Below are 23,635 nucleotides of genomic sequence, written 5' to 3' on the forward strand. Positions count from 1 at the left end.
AAAAAGAATGCTGCACTTGTGACTTGTAGCTCTTTGTGTGCATGTAGTCATGTGATCATCCATCCGCCCATCAAGTCACAGGTATCATGGTAACTCTGCTGCACATGCTCAGTGTCTCTTTCCTGGTTCCCGTCCTGAAACAGTTCCTGTTTGGAGCACGTGGCTCTGATTTTTGGTAGTACTTTGTGGTTTTTCTCATGTTGTGGGTGCTCCTGTCTCTACTCTGTCTCTCACTGGCTGTGACCAAAATGGATCCCTAATTGCCTAAAGAGGTGGGGATTATTTAGTGCATCATTTAGCAGAGGTGGCAAAAGTGCACACATTCTTTACTCAAGTTGAAATACAGGTACTTGCGTAAAAAAAGACTGATTTCTACTGGCCATTTCTGTGCAGAGCCAACTGAACCTCACGTCATATTAAAATAATTCAGACTACAAAACTTAAAGGTAGAATTAGTAGGATTTGTCCGAGCTGTTCATAAATGCACCAGAAAGATAGTTGATTGTTGAGTCTCATTCCCAGGATGTTAAATACTGACATTTTGGATTGGTGAAGCCTCGTAAATAATCAATAATTCCCCTCAAATGCATTAAAACTAAAGTAACGAGCCTGTGTTAAAATGTTAAAATGTAGTTAAAGTACTCAATTTAATTACACATACCTGAAACATCTACTTAAGTACAGTAACAAAGTATTTGTATTTCTTCTTCAAGACTGGATTGTTCAAAGATTTATTCTGACTTTAGCTTCACCCACTAAGTCACCACCATTCTCTGTTTGTCAGGAAGTTTTCCAAGAAGTTCAGGTGAAATGCCAAGGTGATTTAACATCGATTCAAGTACATTTATCTGAAAAAACCTCTACAATTACTCTTTTTGTCCTCCTACAGGCAATCTAATCTTTTTTATACCACATTTTAAACCACTCTTCCAAAGATTACCTTTTTGCAGGAAAGGACATTGACATGTTTTGGTAGGATGTCTTGATATACAATTACCAATTTTAACGATCCGGCATGTTCCGTAGATATTACAGGACATTTTATGAACACATATTTCACTAAAAATCAATTCACAATTTAGGTTTACAACTCAGATCTTAAATAAAATATAGATTCACTCCAGTTCTGGTCACAGCTACCCACCTCTTTTCTCTTTCTCCTTCTCTCTTCAGTGTACAACATATACAATACAAGTACACAATACATGGTGGTTTATAATATATATGTTTGACCTTCCCTCCTGTCCATGTTTTCAATAATACACTCACACAAACAGCTCAACGCGGTCAGCAGTTAAATCAGTGTTCCTACTGAGTGTGTAAGTGTGTGTATTATGTTTGTATGTGGTCTTAGAGGTGGAGTTTTTTGGGGTCAAGAGGTAAAATAAATAAAACACAGCATGCTTTCTGTCTGTTTACTGGGAAGAAGTCAGAGCCGTATGTTGTATCAGTTAAGCAACAATCAAAATATCTTCATCAAACCTTTTATGTTGGATTTTAAACTGCTTTACAAAGTGAGGAACCAACTCATTTAGAAATAAAAATATGATAAATGTTTGTTGACCTGTACAGGTGTTGTCCTAACTGATGCACATCTATGGCTCTTGGTGCAAAAATGTTCCTGCATGCTCTGTCATGCTCGAAGTCTTAAGCCCTCTACACTTCTTTCTCCTGGGATTTAACAGACACGGAGAGAGCTAGACTTGAAAAAGATACCTGGATGTTTAGAATTTAAATGTTATTTTTTCTTCACCAGGCACCAGGTTAAATAATAAAGAAAGGTTTCTCTAAATTAATCAATTCCACATTATGAGAACAGCCTGTGAAGAAAAATAGAACATTTAAATGTAAAAATCGAGTATGTCTACAATAGAAAAACAGTACAGCTCTCTCATAATCTGGACTGAATTTATGAAATGATCCCAAGTCAGACTACTCATACTCTATGATGAGAACTGTGGTCCTTTAAATGACAAATGTTTTCCCTTACTGTTGTCTTAATGGGATTTTTCCTTTGCTGTCGGATGAAAACCAAATGTTTTAATGTGGTCTTTTGTTTTTGTTGTTTTATTTAAAGTCTACTTTCTGGTGATAATAAATCTGATGAACTTACAAAATCAATGAGGACTATAAGTAGAAATAGTTTCAAACGCTTTCATCTGACTGCTCATCTCTGGTGCTGAGGTTGATAACAGGTTTCCCTTTGCTTCTTGTAGGTCATAGGTCATTTTCCCTGGTGTGTATTAGATGCTATTTACCCTCCGCTCCTGTAGCTGAGCCCGTTATATGCTGCCATTTACGAACAAGCCTTTCCTCTACCTCCCTTGCCTGTTCTCTCCTCATTCCTTTCTCTCTAGCCTTTGCTCTTCCTTGCATCTTGAATCAGCAGCCTGCAGCCCCCAGCCGTGCTATTATTGCCAAAAAAAGACCTACTATGAAAAATTGACGGCAGTGCTCACAAGGCGATGGGCTGCAGGTTCGCTGATGTTTGTGTTTTTGTTTGTAAGATGGCTGACTGCGTCTGTCTCTGCCTCCGACAGGAAACTGGCTAAAAAACGTAAAGACGCCATCGGAACGACTCGGCAGGAAATGACTCATATGGTCAATGCCATGGATCGCAGCTATGCAGACCAGAGCACTCTGCATGGAGAAGATCCCATGGCTGTGACGTTCATGGACTCTCACAACTACAACAACAGATGTAGGTTCAGAAACAAGACTATTATGACTGTTATTATTGTAATTTTTAACCAGAAACAGTAGTATCAACCATCAAAGCACAAAACTCATCTAAACATCTCTACATATTTTCATCTTTCTTCTCCTCAGTATTTTTACTATTCTACTTTCCAAGGTTATTCTTACTAACAGCCAGGTAACAACTCGGGCTGCAAATAGAGTCCAAATGTATTTTTTGGGTTATATTTACAATGTAAAAGCCAAAGATGTTTGGTTTACAATGATATAAAAGAGAGAAATGCAGCGACTCTCACATACTAGAAGCAGGAACTACGTTATTTGTTTGTAATTTTGCCTGGATAATGACAGAATCAGTGATCAAAATAGTTGCTAATTGATGTTTTTGCCTAGCTGCAGAAATGAACACCATGAGTAGTGATTCAGCCTGAACAGTTTCACAGTTTGGAAACTGGAAACAAAGAAATAGTGTAGAGAGGGCACTTGTTTGATATGCGAACTAAAGAATTGTTGATCGATATAAATGATTTCTGTCTCCACATTGAACAAAGATCGATGAAGCTTAAGATGTAACTTTTTTCACTCATGTTCAAGTCATGACTGGAGACCCTGTTGTAGCGTTGTCATGATACTGAAATTTCTAACTTCGATACAATACCTTGAAAAATATGGATATCTGATACTATTTACTATTTTTTAACACTGAGGGAAGGAAATTTTAGATTTTTATTAAAAGATAGATATATGAAAGGCCATGACATGACAGTGATATATAGCTTTTCATGGCTAGTAGCAGAGAACAGCAGAAAGACTACAGTAAACATTACATTTCATACTATTAGAAACATTCGTATAATGTGTGAATGACAACTCAGGAAGAGGGACAAAGTGCAGCTGGGACTGGTGTATTGCTACAGAAGAAAATGAGTATTGATTCTGTGTCAGATATTCAGTATTGACCGAATGCTCACCAATCATTGTCAGCTCGTCATTTTTGTTTGATTAACAATGAAATTTAGAGAATTTCCTCACCGTTTCCTCCCTGCAGTGCCCAACGATCCTCTGGTTCCTACTGCTGTGCTAGGTGAGAATTATGGCACGGTTGGATATGTCGCATTTACCACCAGCTCCCTTTATTGATCACCCATCATCATCCCCAAGCCCCTGTGTTTGCAGCCCTGTCTTTAATATCCCTGTGTGTCATTAAAAAGGTCCCCATTTTGTGTTAGACGTTCCCATTGTATCCTGCAGTGTGATGGACTTTGACTTCAGTGGGTTGATGGAAGTTTTGGTACCAAGAGTTGCCTCTTTTCTGCATTTTGTGCAAGATGTTTAATAAAAGTCTCTAGCATTATCACAGATAGGGACCTATCAAATCAACAAGCAGTGAAAAGCACTGAAATGAGTATATTTACAGAGAAATACAACAAAAATAAAAAATTAAAGTCTGGATTTGGTTCAAAGGCAATCTAAAGATGTGTATTTCTCTGGCACCTTGTGCCAACTCTTTGTGTAAAACACGGCCGGTACTAAAAACTCCAACAGCCAAGCCCTTCATCTGTCGTGCTGTGTTTTCCTCAGGTTCAATCACTCCCAATCCCAGCCACGTTTTCTGTTCCCTGCTGGGAGTTATTGATATTCACAGTAATTGCCATCATTCTCCCTTAGAGACCTCATTATTTCCACAGTTTTGAGTTGTTTTAAGGCATGCCATTTCCTGTCCCAAAAACGACAGCAACTGATGCATAAAAGCAGGAAGACAATTTGTCACATTGCCACTGCAAAAACGACTGCTGATTAAATCTGTGACATCGAGTGACAATGAACAGCTTAGTGCCTGTAGCCCTGTGGAAGTTTTCTGTGCATTGGATCTATCTACCATCTGTGTCGGTCCCCAGCCTTGTTTTGTTACTGATGCCCCAGTCTGAACTGTGAAAGCTGTAGTTTTTGCCAAGTTGGAAGTTACTCCAGCTCCCGTGTGGAACCGCACTGTGTTTATCTTTAGTTTGACACTGCCGCATGATGTAGAGCTCCAACATACCCTTAAGGGCTCCACAATCCACAACGCCACCAAACTGTGTTAATTAACTGTTCCATTGCCTCTAATATGGAGTGAAGGCTGCAGTTACAATCTGTCTTGGCCAATCACATCACAGAGTGGGAAGAAGTAGCAGGAAGTAGCGAATTAAGAGGCACTGTCGGGTCAGGTTTGCTGTTAATTGGCCTGACGAGGGCTTAACAAACCTTTAACAGTCAGTAATGAGCTAACATGTCCTCAGAGCAGAGAGAAGCATCGGCCGGATGAAATAAACAGTGTCAGTTAATAAACAGTGGTGAGGATGAAATCAGTCGGTTGTGCTGCAACACCGGGCTTCTCCATTATACAACCTGTCAGTCTGTGCATTACTCCTGCCAGCTCACATTATCACCCACCGCACAGACACGTTCACCTGGAAGATCCGCAGCAATTTGACCCCATAACTATCTGGCTTTTTAATTACATTATAGAAGCTATAATCACAGCCTGTCTGCACTGTATAGCAGATGATTGCTCATCTGTGTTTTAAATATATTGTTTTATTTCTCAAATTGACGAACAGATGGATCATATACTGCAGATCCAGGTGTTGAGAATCTCACAGGAGACATATTCTGCTCATTTTCAGGTTGATAATTTTATTCTGGGTTACTGCCAGAGTAGGTTTACATGCTTTTATGATCAAAACCCCATCTGTTTTCTCACACTGTCCAGTGCTGTGTGAAACACTCTGTTTAAGCTCCTGTCTCTTTAAGGCCCCCTCCCAAATATCCAGTCTCCTCTGATTGGTCAGCTCACACATGCCTGAGTCACCGGTCTGCTCTTACATGTTTTCAGCTTCCAGTTAGTTCCAGCTACTGTGAATATAGGCAAAGATTGTGCAAATGTTTGACATGGTGAGGTAGCGATGTCAGGAAGTCATGGAATTGAAAGCAGGACTACTGACGGGGCGTTTCAGGAGCAGTGTTTTCTGTGGGAGAAAGGAGCTCCCGTTGGCACCGACTTAAGGCTATTTATGGTTGAATGTTGCTGCAGATGTTTTTTTGTGACAGAATTCACTTGGTGTGTACTATAATTTCTTGGTGCTCCATTGTTTTGTGAGATCGTCTACTATTTGTCTGTATCATCATCAATGTATAAACCTTTGAGGTCTTTGTAGATCATGTTTAGAGTCTTCCTAACAAATCCTCTTCTCCTGCAGTCTGACTAAACCTCTTTGCTTTTCTTTTTCTGCTGCTTTGACATGTAGTTCCAATCACAGGTGAGTGTGGACAGAGAGAACAATGTGACTCATGGGTTGTTTTCTTTTATAGCCTATATTTAACCAGGTTAGTGACACTGAGATCAAGGATCTCTTGTGCAACAAAGACCTGCAGCCACACAGAGTTTCAGCAGTAAAAATAACTGGAAAACAACATAGATTAGAGAGACATTAAAATGATCAGATAAAACTTTTAAATCGTTCAGTGATACAATATGTTGATTTTTTAAGATCTGTGTGTAAATTGTTCCATGCAGTAGGTGCAGAAAACCTAAAAGATCTCTTTCCCGATTCAGTTAAGACTTAAGGAAAACAAATCAGAAAATATCCAGAGAACAAAGATTATGATTTCGAAATGTCAAGTTAAAAAGAGAATATAAGTCAATATGAGGTTTGTCAAGAATGGTTTGTAAATAAGAACATATCAATGACTGACTTTTGTTGTTTTCTAAAGGTTTAAGTAATACATTCTTTTCAAGCCTGTAATCAGTGAATGTGCTTGATTTTATCTAACCCACCTTAACTAACGAAGCTTTGGAAATCTTTTAACTAAATGATTAATTCCTTAAACCATCACTTTTACTTCCTTTTTTTTTTACCCCAGACAGTATAAAACACTGCTGTAATCGCAATGCAAATTGTGGTTAATTAACGATTTAACTGATGAGTAATTTCCTCCTCTTGCAGACGAGAACCACAGTGGCTCTGCAGCAGAGAACAGCAGACTTCTGGATGTTCCTCGGTATCACTGTGAAGGAACTGAGTCTCCGTATCAGACTGGACAGCTCCACCCCGCCATCAGAGTGGCCGACCTCCTGCAGCACATCAACCTGATGAAAACATCCGACAGCTACGGCTTCAAGGAGGAGTATGAAGTAAGAATAATAGTAGCTGTACTTTTATTACCACTAGTGGAAGGACCCGCCATGATGAAGTTGTTTGTAATGATGTTTTTGATATAGAGAACAACAGCATATTATAAAAATCAATGTTAGGGCTTTACATTAAAATGATAAAATGACTACAAGGGCTGAATTGCCTCTTAATTTGAAAGTATTTTCTGCCTTATTGACTAAACTGTTAAAGAGCTACAATCCTTTTTTATGATGCACATGTTTGTATCTATAAACATCACCGCTCATGTAACCATGAAATGAAACCACTTTTTTCTGCTCCGAGTCATCCAGCTGGAATATGATCGTTTAGGATCCATGAAGTGTAATTTTCTTCTTATTGTTTCGTCTGTTGTTGGTGATACAGAGCTTCTTCGAGGGCCAGTCGGCCTCCTGGGATGTCGCCAAAAAGGAGCAGAACCGCACCAAGAACCGCTATGGGAACATCATAGCATGTAAGCAAGCACGTTTCATTTATGTATGTCCAAACCAGAAGTTACAACCTGCTTTACAGGAGGAAGACAAGACAGAACAAATACATACAACTAATATGTATTTTTTTTAGGGATGTGTACTGATTTGGCTCTTGTGAGACTTTGTGAGACACTTCAAGGTGCAAAAGCACAATCACTTCACTGAGCACTGATGTGTTCTCAGAGTAAAATCAACTCAAATCATCACAGAAAAGAGTCTTGGTAGCATACCTGCTTAAAAATGTTGGAACATGACCATGTTGTTGCAATATTTTATTCATCTGTTGACAATTATATGTTGCATGTTATATATCATATATTATGTGTGTAGATTATAGTTTGGACCATATGCTTGTATTTGTCAATAAACTAACTAATCAACTGGTCACAGGGCACAGGGCACAAAACCTCCAAGAGAACCTACATTTAAAGGACTATGATCTGTTCTGTACTCCTACTAAATTGATGGTGGTGATTTTTAGATTAGATTAGTCTTTATTTATGCCTGATACCTTTTGATTTATGATTCTGTTATTTGAGATTATGTCATTGTTTTTCACCAGAAAGGATGTAATCGTGACATGAAGTTTTTTATATCATCACATGCCGAGCACACAGTGTTAAAGCAAGAACTACTGATGACAGTAGAGCAGAAAGTTGAAGTCTCTACAGAGCCTTAGATAGTTTAATACTTAAACTATTTTTCCCTGAATGTAGTGTCTGTTTTTCAGTTGAGATAAATGCTTTACACATTTTCTCTTAAATCCCCTGAATACCTGGCTTGAACATTTAGTCTTTTGTCTGTTATATTAAATATTCATCACAAAAAAGCAACAAAAACCCTTGAAAAAACATGTAGGTATTATTTATTAATAGCTTAACAGCCAAAAAGGCATTTAATCTGCCTTATCAGGACTATATGGGTGGGTGGTTTGATCCCATCACACAAAATACATAAACTCATGTTCTGCCCTTAAACAAATATTCTGTCTGTTTTCTCTTTCTCTATGTTTCTATCTCTCTCTGTTGCTCTCTCCAACACTGTTATCGTGTGTATTTTTCTAGATGACCACTCAAGGGTTATCCTCCAGCCCATAGAAGACGACCCCTCCTCCGACTACATCAACGCCAACTACATCGATGTAAGTGGAAACGCATCGAATGCTACTATTGGCTCCCAACGAAACCAACGAAACCACACTCCCTCGCTCGTATGTCAGGCCTCTATACCTTTATTGCGTCTACCAGTCATCCATCGTGTCATTTTTAAGCATCCAGCCACGAAAAACACATCATACATACAGTACATGTGTCTTTTCACCAGTGCTGTCCTTCTATCCGTGTCTTCATGTGTGCATGCATTCTGAATATATCATAGTTTCCTGATACAGACAGTTTTAAAGTGGTCTATGTGAGTTACAATAAAGGAGACAGATGATGCTCATTTTCAGAGTCATCAATCAGTTTTCTCATGCCGTCCAATTTTAGCTCCTGCCTCTTTAAGCCCTTCGACCTTTTTAACTTTCAAGATCTTTTACATGCACAAGAAGATATTTAAAATACTGAAGGAAAGGGGAAAAACTGAAAAAAAAGCATTAAAGGTCTCCTTTAAATATACCAGTAGGTTCTTCTGTCATCATTTGGATTTAGCAGGATTTACTCAGTCTTAATGCTGAGAGCTGTACAAAGAGAGATGTTATATCTTAATACTATGACTCCATTTTAATTAAATATGTTGACATTTTGAGGAATATTTGCTTTTCTTTTGTGCTTTTGGGGCAGATGTGTTACCTTTGGATAGAGGATGGCTAGCTCTTTAGTCTTTATGCTAAGCTAAGCTAACCAGCTGCTGGTGCTAGCTTTGTGTTATTGTACGGACATCTAACTCTAGGGAAGAAAGTGAATAAGTCACTACCTTTACCCTTCAGTCCATTCCTCTTTTTAGGGGTCCAGTCACCCCTTTATCCATTTTATGAATACACCGTTCATTTGCCATCTTCCATCGCTTGTATTTCTGTTATTTGTCCGCTCGTTCGCTCCATCTAAATACACATCTATCATCCATCCATCCATTCGTCTGTTTTTCCATCTCCGCCTCTCCACTCTGCTGTCACCTTCACAACAATAAACTGCATGTTAGTCTCACACATTGTGCTTTTTTAAAACTGTCACATGCATGCTACCACTCACATTAAACTAGAAATAGAATGAATAGAGTGGACACTCCCGGGAGTAGCTAGTCTCTACAATTAGTTGGAGACATCAGGAAGTGTCCTTTCTGTTCAGTCTAAGTTTTAGATCATGTTTTATTTTCTGCATGTCCTGTTCACACTCCCATTATGTCAATGCAACTTTTCTTTTCTCTGATTGACACTCACTGACATTGTTGTGCTTTCTTTCTTTCTTTCTTTCTTTCTTTCTTTCTTTCTTACACTCGTTCTTTCTGCCTGTGGCTTGGGCTGTAGATTTGGCTGTACAGGGATGTAAGTATCACTGTGGATTCTTTCATTCATGCCCCTCAACCTTTACACCTTTATTCACCCATTTACACACGTTCTGCACATTTTGAGTTGCTGGGGTCTCTGCTGCATGAAAGATTTCACTCCGTCTTGCCTGTCCACCACCTTACATCCAACTATGTGCTGTACAATTCCTTATGCGCAGTACCTGATTTTGGAAATCCTAATCAGTGGTTGTCGTAGCTTATTTGCACCTGAAAGCAAGGCCTTACTTTCGGCATCATTTTGAAGTTTAGTTTTGATATTGAGAAATTTCAGGTACGAGTATAAAAGAGTAAAAGTTCTCCCACGTCACATCACCGTTATGAGATGACCAACTTTTTCTAATCCTTTAATACAAATAATATTCAGTGCAACTTAACACGTAGACCAAAAGTAACAATTAAGTTGTCAAACTTCTTGGCAATGCTCCACAATGTTATTGTTGCACTGTCAGCGCCACGACTTGTGAGATTTTTCTCCATTTTAGAAAGTGATCAAACAGTTTTTATGCATTTTATTGAGTTGTTTATGTTGTGTGTTGTGTTTTCAGGGCTACCAGAGACCGAGTCACTACATTGCTACTCAAGGTAAGATACTGTCACACTGTTTTCCTCACAAATGTTGTCATGTTCATACAAAGCACCAGTGGTGGAAAGAGTACAGTTACATTACTGAAATATTACTGAATTACAAGAAAAACTGCTGGTATGAAGATAATATTTAAGTTAAAGTAAGAAGTATTCTTCTCAAATGCTACTCAGAGTAATAGTTACTTTTTAGCCATTGGTGTTTAATGCATTATCAATAGCAGGCGCTCAATCAAAGGGGTTTTTGTTTCTGCAAATTACGCACCTGCTGTAGAGTTTTGTGTGTTTTGTCTGTATATCAGGGTTTTCATCGATCCATTTGTGATTGATGAGCCTTAATGACTTCAAAAATACAGATGAAAGGTTTAGATATTAATTCAAATTGTACTCAGTACTCAATTGTGATTTTAAAAGTAACTAAGTAGATTACATGGTGTAATGCAGAGTATGAGTAAAATTACAGACTTGAAAAAAATACTCACAGGTACTGAAAAAATGACTTAATTACATCAATTTAAGTAGTTGTAATTAGTTACTTGCCCCCCTGCAAAGTACTGAGTGTGTGTTTTGTGTAGGTCCTGTTCATGAGACGGTGTATGACTTCTGGAGGATGGTGTGGCAGGAACAGTCAGCCTGCATCGTCATGGTAACCAATCTGGTGGAGGTCGGGAGGGTACGTTGCTCTTTTATTTCCATTTCATAGTTTAGTGAAGCCATTTGAAAAGTGGATCACCAGTTTTTTTTTATTACAATTCAGAAATCATCAGCATTATTAATTAGCTTTGACATTACTGCCAGAAATATATTCTTCAAGTGTTTTAGTGTTTGGGAGTGTTGATGTTGAACTTGTAGTGATGAAAAGAAAATGGAAAGAAAAATGAAGTGGCCCTGTCTCTGTTGTTCTCCTCTGTTTTATTGGTGAAGTCGGCCATTTTTAGGGCTTTATTTTACATTGTTTTCTATTACGTAAGATGTCATATCTGCCACTTGATCCAGGTCTTTGAACATGTTTTATTCATCAGATGCTGGTCTTTTATTTAACAGGTTAAGTGCTATAAGTATTGGCCCGATGATGCCGAGGTGTACGGAGACTTCAAAGTGACTTTTGTGGAGGTTGAACCTTTGGCTGAATATGTGGTTCGCACATTCACACTGGAGAGGGTGAGTGATGTTTTTTAGCTGACGTTATGGTAGCGTCATTGTGTTGTGTTGCATTTATTTTATGTTTCCTCATCATTTACAAAAAATACATTTAAAAAAGTTAATATCAACTTGTCTAGTTGCAGATTCTCACTGATTACTCATTATCGATTAATAATTTTTATTTATATTCAGTGACATAGTCAAATATAAACCCTAGAGGCACAGTGAAATGTAACCTAAAAATCCCTTTTGTCTTCACTCAGCGTGGTTTCAACGAGGTGCGGGAAGTCAAGCAGTTCCACTTCACAGGCTGGCCCGATCACGGAGTCCCATATCACGCCACGGGACTACTCTCCTTCATCCGCAGAGTTAAAATCTCCAATCCACCCTCTGCTGGGCCCATTGTGGTCCACTGCAGGTATAAATACATGCAAATCATTATATACTTTATGTAGTCTACCACAAATATAATATACATATATATACATGCATATTCATAATCAATTATAGACATAAAGATTGATTTCTCACCGTCTGTGTTTCTGTCTGCAGTGCTGGAGCGGGTCGTACAGGCTGTTTCATAGTTATCGACATCATGTTGGACATGGCGGAGAGAGAAGGAGTGGTCGACATCTACAACTGTGTGAAGGCTCTTCGCTCCAGAAGGATCAACATGGTACAGACTGAGGTGACTGCATTACCCATCCTCCATCTGCATCCTCATCTTAGAATCTGCTCAGTAAAACCTCACCAGAAGAATCAGCCTTCAGCATGGTGCGGCTGAAGTGACTACATCTATCTGCCATCCATCCATAAACATGTCATCTCACTTCATATACACAGTAAATGATAAGTATGTATTGGTAACAGAACGAAAGTCATCTTGTTATTTATTTAAAGCAGCTTAATATCTGACTTTGGAGCCACTCAATGGTAGGATGAAGAATTACAGTTAGTATGTTCATGAATGAAGTACCTCCATCCCCCACTGGAGGTCCCCAGTAAACACACTGAATTAAGAAACGTTCAAGCACACACAGATACTGATACAAACCAAGCAGGGAAGTAACTTTCTGTTTTAGCATTTTCTGTAAACTCTGTGAAGTATGTACATCGGGTTAGTTAATGATAATACCTTTATTCATCTGACCCTTTTCAAAACAAGTTACAATGCACTTTACATACAATTTAAAAAACACAATAAGCAATAATTAATCAAATATCATGATAAAATGAAACAAAGGATAATAAAACACAAAATAACAAAAGAAACAAACAATAAAATCAAGTCTAAAATAGTAAAAGTTTAAAAGTGACTGAAAATAAAACAATGCATTAGCTTCCTTGATTTCTCCAGCAGGTCATTCTGAAACTGAGGGACCTGAAAAGTTAATATTGTACAGAATTTAAAAATAAATATGCATTATTAACATTCAGACGCATCCAAGCAGAAACACCCAAAGAAGAACTTAATGCCCGCTCTTTCTGTTTGTTGCTGTTTGTTCAATCTTTATTCTTTATTTGGAACGGCATTTGCTTCCACAGAGTGGTTGCTGGTCTTCAACAACAACTTAATATCACTCAGTATCATTGAAATAAGATGAAAAAATACAATATAAGCCAAATGTAAATATCAGAAAATAAGTTCAATGACTCTTCACATGAAACCGAAAGATAAACACTCACATTCATTCCCCACAACAGCCTTCAATTCACTCTCTGTCTGTTCATTGAATTGAAGCTGCAGTCATTTGCTTGATCCAAAGACACAAAAATACAACTTCCTGAGGTGAAGTAAACCAAAACTCGACAGTCGTCATCTCGTCTCACTCATATCTCCATCTCCCATCAGTCACCACTCACTCACGCTGTCAGTCAGCATGCTCACAGCTGTTTGTGTTATCCATGTGACAAGCTTTGTGTGTTTTACTTTCAGCCAATGGTTTTATATAAAAGTGAAAAAGATGTGTGTGCGTAGGATGACATGAATGTCTTGAATTATTCGTCTTCAGGAGCAGTACATATTCATCCACGATGCCATTCTAGAGGCTTGTCTATGTGGAGAAACAGCCATACCAGTGTGCGAGTTCAAAGCTGCTTTTTATGAGCTGATCCGCATCGACTCGCAGACCAACTCGTCACACCTGAAGGACGAGTTCCAGGTAAACATGTCTGTCATCTGTACTTTAACTGTCCCTTTTCACAATGTGACTGTAAGAAGTTTATGTTTTTTTATGTCAATAAGAGCATAGGCTGCAGTCGGTTACAATGGGTTTAGAAGCTGAGTTTTTACAGCTCAAAACCAGTATCAGAACGTCGATAGAAACCCCACTCCTGCAGCATAATCCTTTTCTCTGCTGTTCATCCATATGCTCATTATTTTGCAAATGCTAGCTTCGACAAAGTTTATTGCAAAGTATCTGAATGATCCTGCAGCATCTAAGATGTAGATTTAGCCACGTTTTGGTAAAATGATCAGTATCTGAATCAAATCCTGGGGCCTTGTTTATAAAAAATGTTCTTGGATTCATACTTGAACTTAAGATAATTTCCAACAGTGTGCTTAAGTTCGATTCATAAAGATGCTGAACATAAAAAACCTTTCTTAAGACGGTTCTAAGAATCCAATTTGTAGCTGACACACCTGTGATCAATACATTTCAGGAATCGAGATGGACCACAAGAGAAAATCAAACTTTTTGGCAGACGATCACAGCAGTGTTAGAGGAGTCTGAAGCCAGACCAGATGTATTTTTCTGTGGACTTAATATTGGATTGAGAAACAAAAAAGCCACACATGCTCCTTTGGAGTGTCACCGTTCTATATTTTCATGAAACTTTCAAGTTCACCACTGTAATACCCCTATAAAGTCAAGAATTTGCGTAGAGATAAGATCATTTTTAAGTCAAAGTAAGCTTTTATAAATGACTACGTACATGTGGTTTTCTGTTTAAGACATGCTAAAGTTCAAAATTGATTGTAAGTCCCTTTTATAAACGAGGCCCCTGGCCTTTCTTAAATTCTCAACCCTAAAATTAGACTTTATTCTTGAGCTTCACCCCAGAAATAACAGTCAGAAACAACTCAAAACAACTTCATAGGTACAATTTTTACATTTACTGCCACGTTTAAAGCCAGATCTGTTCAGCTAAACTTAAAGGTGCCTTCTGTGGTTTTCTTGTGAACAAGGTTTCTGTTACATTTGGTGATAGTTTATCTGCTGACAGTCATCTTCTTTCTTTGCTTTTCTCTATTTCTTGCAACATTTGGCGATTTGTGGAATAACATGAAAAAAAGAGATATTTCTGTCACAGTGGGACCAACTTCAGAAACTCTAACTTACACGATATAAATCTCCCTCTTTGTCCAGACATTAAACTCGGTGACTCCTCAGCCTCAGCCTGAGGACTGCAGCATCGCATTGTTGCCTAGAAACCAAGATAAGAACCGCTTTATGGATGGCCTTCCTCCTGACAGATGCCTTCCCTTCCTCATCACAATAGACGGAGAAAGCAGCAACTACATCAACGCCGCTCTGATGGATGTAAGTCTATAACACGCTCACACACTCTTACAGTAAGGATGTGTTATTTTCAACACATCAAGCAAGAGTAGTTTGGGACATTTGACACGTTTTTGATGTGAAGACATAGAAAGTTAAAGAGAAAAAAAATACAATGCCTGTTGTCCCAAACTGCAATCACATACTTGTTGAAAATGATACACACTTTAAAGAGATTTTAAGAGAGACATGTACATTCAAATATTTAAGAACATGATTTATACTGACAACACACACTCACACACACAGACTCCCCTCCCCGTTTGTGTGATGCTGTGTTTGTGGTTTTAGCAGCAGAAGGCTAGAGACAAATCCAGGTTCTGAAAAGACCGCTAGCTTCTCTGGCCACCACCCAATCTGTTACAGCCTCATTGTTGCAGGAAGTCATTTACATTGGCAACAGTTGACACTGACTCAACATGCTGCCCATGTACCATGAGTTTAACAAAAGTCATAAATCAGGTAGAAATTTAAGGTAAGATAGAAATATCTGGTCATTGTCAGGTTTTATTACAGTTTATGTTTTGTTTTCATAGATTAGACAGGGGAAGACAGTACGGGGTGGGCTTTAGATGCAGTATGTGAGTTTGTAATACATGCATGGTGTGTAAAGAAACCTGGCTTCTCTCCAACAAAGCTGTTGGAGGACAAAACTGCTGTAAAAATTTCTGAAATTCAGTCCAATTTGAGTCCAAGTTTAGTCACTTACCTTTGGCCTCTCTCTAACCAAGCTGTCAGAAGAGTTCCAGGTAATGGGATTTCACTTCAAATCTCCAATACTGGATTTGTTTCATGGCTTCAGTGTCGTTCTGCCACCAGGTTTATGTTTAGCGAACCCATTTACACCCTAAAATCCTGAACCTGAACACCCCTCACATTAGTCTCCTCATGTTTACAAGTCATTCACGCCCATGTCACACATCCGGCTGCACATTGTCATTCAGGATGAGTCCGGCTCAGTTCACTCTCAGTTCAGTTCATGTTTGGATAAAAACTGTGAGATTCCTGATCGATTTCTCTTTTATTCTGTGACAAATTCAGAGACTTTTTAATGTGAACTTGAACTGAACATGAAGTTAACTGAGCCCATTAGATATAAACGTAGATCTACTGTACGTGCAGTGTGTTTGTAAATGCCATGCATGCTCCTCACCCTCACATTGAATCCACTGCATGATCATGTGACCAAACATCACCTGTGTTGCTTGCTGCCCCACAAATTGTCCCACTCCGTTCTCCTGTTTGTGTTTCGATGTGTGCGTATGTTTGAAAGAGAGAAAGAAAGATGTAATAAAGTTAATTGATACATTTGTAGACAAAATGGCACCACTGAGGTAACGTTTGTCTTCTTTGTTTCCTGCAGAGCTACAGACAGCCTGCTGCGTTCATCGTTACCCAGCATCCTTTGCCTAACACCGTCAAAGATTTTTGGCGTCTGGTTTACGACTATGGATGTACCAGTTTGGTGATGCTGAATGAGATCGACCTGGCTCAGGTAACTCACTTTTCGTTTGCCTTATTATCAGCACTGAATCATTTTATAATGTCAAAGATCTGAAGGTGTTTTTCCTAGCTTCTGAGAGGATGATATTCTGGATATATATATATATTTTTAAAACGCTTCAGCATCAATAAATATAGTAACTTTTAATACCTTTATTATCCTATAAACATACACACAGAGAACAGTCTGTGTTCGCTCATGCCCTCATAAATCGTCTGCTCTGTGACTTGACAGCGTTATTGTTTAGAGAGGGAGATGATGGATCTCCGTTTCTCATGCTTTCATGAGGTGACCGACACCTACGTTGTTACCACAGCAACTCGTGCAGATAGGATGGTGATTTCTGGACAAAAACATCCAATCTGACATGAGAAACTGATTTGCCTGCAGACTGAACATAGCTTTAGATACATAAAACAATTAAAAACAGATACTGTTGCAAGTGTCATCTTTAATAAAGCCAAAATGTATGATTTATTGCATGTTTTAAAGTTTTACACCGTGCCATTAAAGTAAAAAGACCTCAAAACTCTTGCACATCTAACTGGAATGATTTCTGTGGTCAAATCTAATTAAACTGAAGATAATCCTGTCTGGCAGTTACTGCAAATTTGTATTAAAAGGCTTGTATCAGCTTAAAATGTCAGTCTAGTGAGCATTTATGAACAGAATACAACGTAACTGTCTACAAGGAAGAAAAATGATTAAAACTTTGGATTTTTCACTGATGTTTCTCTCTCTGCCTCTCTTAAAGTGTGTTTTTCTGCACATGTACTGTATGTAAATACTGTATCTGTTGTACTCAGGGTTGTCCCCAGTACTGGCCAGAGGAGGGCATGTTGCGTTACGGTCCGGTCCAGGTGGAATGTATGTCCTGCTCGATGGACTGTGATGTCATCAGTAGACTCTTCAGAGTCTGCAACCTCACCAGGGTCAGTACATTCACGCTGTGTTGATATGTTTCTGTGGTTGGGAATTTGGTCTAAATGTGCGTGTTGTTTGTTGTCTCAGCCTCAGGAGGGCTACCTGATGGTTCGTCAGTTCCAGTACCTGGGGTGGGCGGGGCATAGAGAAGTCCCCGCCTCCAAACGCTCCTTCCTCAAACTGATCCTGCAGGTGGACCAGTGGCAGCGTGAGGGAGAGGAGGGAGAGGGAAGAACCATCGTCCACTGCCTGTGAGTTCACAGATACTTTTCTATCTCCCTCTTCATTTTAGCAAGCGTGTATGAAAAGCAGCAGATATTAGAGGAAGAGCATTCATCTTACTTTTATAAAACAAAATATCATTTTAAATTTGTTTGTTTAAGCGAAGATGAAGGGAATTAAAAAAAAAGGTTGCCAAATTTGTATTTTGCTTTTGTTTAATAAGAGCTGATATCCACTTGAGAATTGGGGGGTAATACTGTACCACTTAGCACCATTGGTTGATTAATTTAAAAAGTGTTAACTCACTCGGACTGACACATTTCCTTAACATAAGGTCTTTTGTGGCTGGCGATGAACAAACTTTGCCAAAATCAGTGGCTTCGACACTATGAGAGATTAAACCTCAAATGAAATATTAAATTGTGCTTTTTGTCACATATCTCTGTGTTGCTGTCTTTGTGTTAACAGAAATGGAGGTGGGCGTAGCGGAGTTTTCTGTGCCAGCAGCATCGTGTGTGAGATGGCTAAGAGACAGAGTGTGGTGGATGTTTTCCACGCCGTGAAGACTTTGAGGAACAGCAAACCCAACATGGTGGATACTCCGGTGAGTTACAGACACAGAGAGAGTGAGAGGGACAGATGTTTGGTTTGGTGTGTTGACTGCATTCAAATATATTTAGAAAGATACAAATGTGACATTTTATATTAAGGGACACATATTTGTTCATTAGCCTGCATATTAGTAACATAATTGCTAAGAACAAAAACTGAATCATCATTAAACTAAACAATTGATAAAACCTTTTCAGAAAGCAGACAGGGTTAAAAGTATAAAAGCAAACACCAGCACAGCAAAAGAAAAATCATGTCATGAAAGAGAAGTTTAGGATGCAGACACCAGTGAAGAAGAAGGTAGATTCTAAAAACATATTATGACACTGCAGAATTGGGATTTTCAGCAGTAAGCTGAATTGTAAATTGCTGTGGAGGTTCAGGTTAACGACTCTTCACGAGAATTTGCAGCCAGCACAGAAACCGGTCGGAAATTATGTGGATTTTCAATCTCTGGCAGCTTGAGAAGCTAACCAAGATAGTAGAGGCCGAGGTTACACCTTGATCTAAAAGGCACTAACTCTATTTTAGGAAAGTAGAATTGAATTATACTCATAAAAACACTTGATTTTTTGTTTTCATCAACACAGTTACTCATGTAGACGAAAAATCTTTTGATATTTGAAAAAAATTGATCCTGCCGTCATTTCTGATTGTTGTCTCCTGGCATCAAAACTAGCAAGAAGTGATTAAAACTTACAATCAAAATGAATATGAACAGCTGGCAAAATAAACAAAGTTGCAATAAACATTGATTTCTGTCGGTATAAAGGAAGTCTGGCTTTATTTTACACAATTGCATTTATAAAACAATTTAAATGTGGTGAAAAAAGGCTTTGGGGGAGTTTTTGGTTAAGCTACCTTGAAAGTGATGAATACTTACCTAGCAGCCATTGTATAGTCCTTGCTTTAAATGCAGGAGGATTTGAATTTTAATCAAAGGAGGTAGCACATTAATTTCCTCAGCACCACTATGCTGCAGCACACTGGCTCTTATGTTGTGACTGCGGACATCCAACACCTCCTTATTGTTTGTAAAAGTAGCTGGGAGCACTGCCATGTAAAATCCAACTAAACTAAACTAACTTCATTGTTAAATATGAATTAAGGATAAAGTCAATATTTTTAGGAAATGATGAAGATAATTAAGTCCTTTGATTTGTTGTGATATTTGCAAAGTACAAAAAAAGAGAAGCCAAAAAATGAAAAGATGATCACAGAGGTTTGAAGTTAAGTTTATGTTTCTGTGTTTGTCTACAGGAACAGTATCGGTTCTGCTACGACCTGGCACTGGAGTTCATCGAGTCCTCCTAAACGAAGGAGAGAAGAAGAGGAGGAGGAGGAGGAGGTGAAGAAGAGCAGAACATCTGTTCACTTCCTGCGTGTTTGATCCTTCGCTTTGGCTTGGTCCCGACTCCCCTCTGTGGTGGCCGTTCTGTAGCACCCATTTTGCGTCCCTACGAATGGCTCAAGTGAAACCGGCTCCTCCTACAGTGTTGTAAAGTATCCAAACAAAGGGAAAAATTCAGACTTTGAACAGGAGGAGCTGCTGGAGGCGCAGCACGGGGGGAGACTCCTTTTACTCCTTTACGCTTATTGTACAGCTTTTTGAGTGCCAGCGGGCCCCTGTATGTTCCGGGCCCCATTTAAATGTTTAGCGTCTCACCACAGCCCCTCTCACATGGACTTGATGCCTCGCTGTTTCAGCTGCAGTACTCAGTGTGCACTGTAGATGTCGCCCTCTCCCGTTTGCAAGATGCAACCACAGCTTTTGAATAACTGCAAGTTTTCAGTGGCCCCGCATTCCTGCTCTCATGCTAATTTCAGAGTAAGTTAACAGTGTTGGGCATCTCATCATGGTGATGTTTGAATATTTGCAGCCGGTACTTTTGTACATGAACAAGAAACTTAAAGTTGCAGCCTGGCCAAACTCTGTGAATGCTTCTGTTTTCTACTCCATACATCAGCAGCATCGTCATGTTATTTTTCTGGTCATTTCAGTGAACTCTGAGTCAGAACATCATTATGTATTTAAGTACTTAAAAGCCACTTTGAACCCATTTTACATTGGTTACATGCAGCAGATTGTCAGACAGCAGAATAGAAAATAACCTCAATGTCAATATAAGTTTGCTAATTAGATAAAGTAGCGTGGCAGTGAACAAAAACAGAAAGTTTACATGGGGAGTGTTACTTTTAGATTTCATTTTTTTTTTAATATCATGAAGTGGCAACTTGAAAAATGTGTAGTTTCACTAAAACGTGTGATGTGTGTCATCGTTTATGTTCTCTGCAGGGTTGATTTTCTCTGCTTTCATTGCGTCATTTACTGATCTACTGGATAGAAGTTTTGAAGTCTCTTTGTACCCTAAATTGTAAGGAAAAAAAAATTGAACACTTAAGATTTTGTTCAACCATGTGACATTAGCATAATCATGTTTGTTTCAGGGCTGGGCCCAATGCACTTTCAATTCAGCCGATTCACAAGTGGGATATTTTATTTCAAAAAACAAAAACAGATTTGTGGTTTAAGACTGAGAATGAATAACTCTTCACGATTGGATGAATTACAGAATTGGAAGTGAACTGACCCCAGGCCTCGTTTGTTTTCGTGCACTGGCGGCCGACACTTTTTTTTCTTTTTGTTTTTATTATTATTTTGTAGCTGATGTTTATTCATAAGCCAAAGACTTTGTGTAAATATGTCTATATGGATAAAGCACATTGTTTGTATTTATTGTTTGTTTACTTGCATTGCTTGTAAGAACAATCATTCTTCATTCCATGTTTACTCTACCACCAGCGATTCTTAAACTGCGGGCCGGGACACAAAATGAGCTGTTTCCTCTGGAGTGTTGAGAGTGTTGGTGTGATTTTAACGAGCCCATACTGGGTCCTGAGGTCAGAGGCAACATCAGCTCAGTTTGTGTCCATGAAGAGAAGTTTAAGAAGCCCTGATAGCAGCTGTATATTAAAGCATTAGAAGTAGTTTTTCAGTATTTAGGTGGAATTCAGTAGTATTGTCTTGTTTTCACTTAATGAAACTCTGTGATGTTACCGTGGTTTATTTGTGTAAAGAAACCCATTGCTCTGTTTGTGGTCAGTAGAACATGAGTGCATTAATATGCACAGAGTATTTTGGATAATAGCTCCTATCCCTCTTAACGTCTTAGTCGGGATAAGCTGTTTATCTTCATCCTCATATCCTGCTCACTATTACCCCTGAATACACACGGACTCGGTGGTGCAAACAGGCTTAGTGAGTGAAACATGCAGGACTGTGAAACAAAAAAAACAAACATTTATTGTGCCTAATCATTTGAATTTCCTTGTTGATACAAGCATTTTAGCAGCATCGTAGATCGCAACCAGGGCTTTTGTTGAATGCGTTCTCATGGACGATCAATGTTTTGAATACCTTTTGGATCATGACTCAGTGTGTTTTATTAATCACAGCGCTTCATGAATTCTTTGTGAGGCTTTACCGATTACCAGATGTGTTTCTGTTGTGCATTCAGATTAAAAAAAAAACAACTTTATTGTAAATAAAATGTCAGAGGTTCCACATGGTTGGAACGAGAGTAGCCCAGGTCTACTGTTACGGATGTTATTGTACATAGACTATCATGAGTACCCTTAAAGGCTCTATTGTTGGGTGAACAGTAGGGACGTAGATGATGGATGCAATGTCAGAACTTTAGTTCTGCTGTAGATAAAAAGTCAGAGATTGTACTCCGAGAGAACTCAACTTCAAATTTTGACAGATAGCATTATAGTTTCCACTGAATACAGAGCTGTATTCTGCTGGTGGAACATCGATTTTATTTTTTTTCTTCAGATTTCTGGTCTGATCCAAAAAATGGAGAGAACATTCAGTGTCTTTAGTCGAACAAAACTGATGGCCACCTCTATAGCATGCAGAGAGAGAAAAGTGAACAAGAGTTTTAGTAGAAATTCATTACAGAACGTGAAGAACCTTCTTAACTACACACTTAAGGGGGAAAAGCGAGGAGCAAATGCTGTCAAGATGCCCAAAATTCCTCCTTAATAAATCTGAAGTAATGGCCCTGAAGAGTAGTGAATGAAGCAGATGTCTGGATGAGAGGCCAGTCTGAGTACAGAAATGATATTCATGGTTCATAATTATTCTTGTCTGTAATGTTTGGCTTCTTTGCTGTAATAAAGACCACTTCTTTAATTAAATCTGTTGCCGTCTGTTCTGTTGATAGCTTGCAATTATCTCGTGTCACGTTACTTCCTGCTCTTTACCCTCCCTTGTAATTGTCCTGATTAGTTTCCTGTATATTTGGTCCATGTGTTTTCCTCCTCTCTTTGTCTGTTTCCCCACCATTTTCCCTGCTCGCCTGTGTTTAATTATTTATCACGCCCTGTGTATTTTAGTCCTCGTCTCCCCCGTTCTCCAAACCTGTTTTGTTTCCCTACGTCAGTCCTGTGTTCCTTGAGTACACGATATTAGCGTCTGTCTTTTATTGACACAGTATCAATATTTGATTTTTAAATATCATGATTGTCAATATTGGTATATCGCGACACCGCTACCTAGGAACCTACAAAAGAAGGAAGGGTCATTCCGTCACTAAATCTGGCTTTGGGGCCAGACTGTGGTGCCGGTTGTATTGAAGTCAATGGGAGAAACACACTAAAACCCAACATATCTACACCGTATGACTTCTGATGAAGAAATGCCTCCAGAAAATGAAGGAACACACTACAGAGAGTAGGTTAGGTCTGACTGATTTCCACTGACAGGAAACTTTCCTACACAAATACGAGAGGAACAATGTGTCACTAACCTACTCTCCGAAGTGTGGTCTTTCTTAGTAACTAATAAGATCACTTAATTTGTGTAAATCATCATAGTTAGACTAATATATTACTGAAACTTCACTTGGAATGCCTGTAAGTAAGCATCTGTATTTACTTTTGCCTGCATAGATGAGGATAAAAAGCACTTTTTAGTAATTCCTCATAAATAACCCGGCATTTGAGCTAAAATCCCACATGACTTGTGAACTTTGTGATACAACTGCTCCAAACCTCCCAGTTCTTAAGGACATAAATCAAAATGCTCTCTCACAACCGTACTGTTTTCTTCAAAAAGTTTAATTTGCATAATTATTTACAACAGATGGTTGATAGCAGTACTTGATAGAAGAGGGCAAAATATACTGAACCACATTGATAAAAGCAGGAAAA

At 38.7% G+C, this 23,635-nt stretch overlaps 1 protein-coding gene across 2 annotated transcripts in view; it reads left to right on the forward strand.

The window, feature by feature from the left end:
• The window catches only part of ptprk (protein tyrosine phosphatase receptor type K), a 120,952-nt gene extending 98,331 nt beyond the window's left edge, over nucleotides 1-22,621 (forward strand). The window contains exons 21-38 of one of the 2 annotated variants that reach the window (XM_073492338.1): nucleotides 2,541-2,701; nucleotides 3,746-3,781; nucleotides 5,985-5,996; nucleotides 6,684-6,871; nucleotides 7,257-7,344; nucleotides 8,428-8,504; nucleotides 10,414-10,450; nucleotides 11,026-11,123; nucleotides 11,495-11,611; nucleotides 11,857-12,011; nucleotides 12,146-12,281; nucleotides 13,606-13,755; nucleotides 14,965-15,138; nucleotides 16,520-16,651; nucleotides 17,467-17,592; nucleotides 17,672-17,835; nucleotides 18,275-18,410; nucleotides 19,679-22,621. In XM_073492338.1, the coding sequence (XP_073348439.1) occupies nucleotides 2,541-2,701; nucleotides 3,746-3,781; nucleotides 5,985-5,996; nucleotides 6,684-6,871; nucleotides 7,257-7,344; nucleotides 8,428-8,504; nucleotides 10,414-10,450; nucleotides 11,026-11,123; nucleotides 11,495-11,611; nucleotides 11,857-12,011; nucleotides 12,146-12,281; nucleotides 13,606-13,755; nucleotides 14,965-15,138; nucleotides 16,520-16,651; nucleotides 17,467-17,592; nucleotides 17,672-17,835; nucleotides 18,275-18,410; nucleotides 19,679-19,732 (2,041 nt within the window). In that variant the 3' untranslated portion in view covers nucleotides 19,733-22,621. The remainder of the gene's footprint in view (nucleotides 1-2,540; nucleotides 2,702-3,745; nucleotides 3,782-5,984; nucleotides 5,997-6,683; nucleotides 6,872-7,256; nucleotides 7,345-8,427; nucleotides 8,505-10,413; nucleotides 10,451-11,025; nucleotides 11,124-11,494; nucleotides 11,612-11,856; nucleotides 12,012-12,145; nucleotides 12,282-13,605; nucleotides 13,756-14,964; nucleotides 15,139-16,519; nucleotides 16,652-17,466; nucleotides 17,593-17,671; nucleotides 17,836-18,274; nucleotides 18,411-19,678) is intronic. The other variant, XM_073492337.1, reaches the window with a different exon arrangement.
• Nucleotides 22,622-23,635: the final 1,014 nt, after the last annotated feature.

The sequence above is a fragment of the Pagrus major genome, chromosome 22, assembly GCF_040436345.1.
Source record: "Pagrus major chromosome 22, Pma_NU_1.0".
Classification (NCBI taxonomy): domain Eukaryota; kingdom Metazoa; phylum Chordata; class Actinopteri; order Spariformes; family Sparidae; genus Pagrus; species Pagrus major.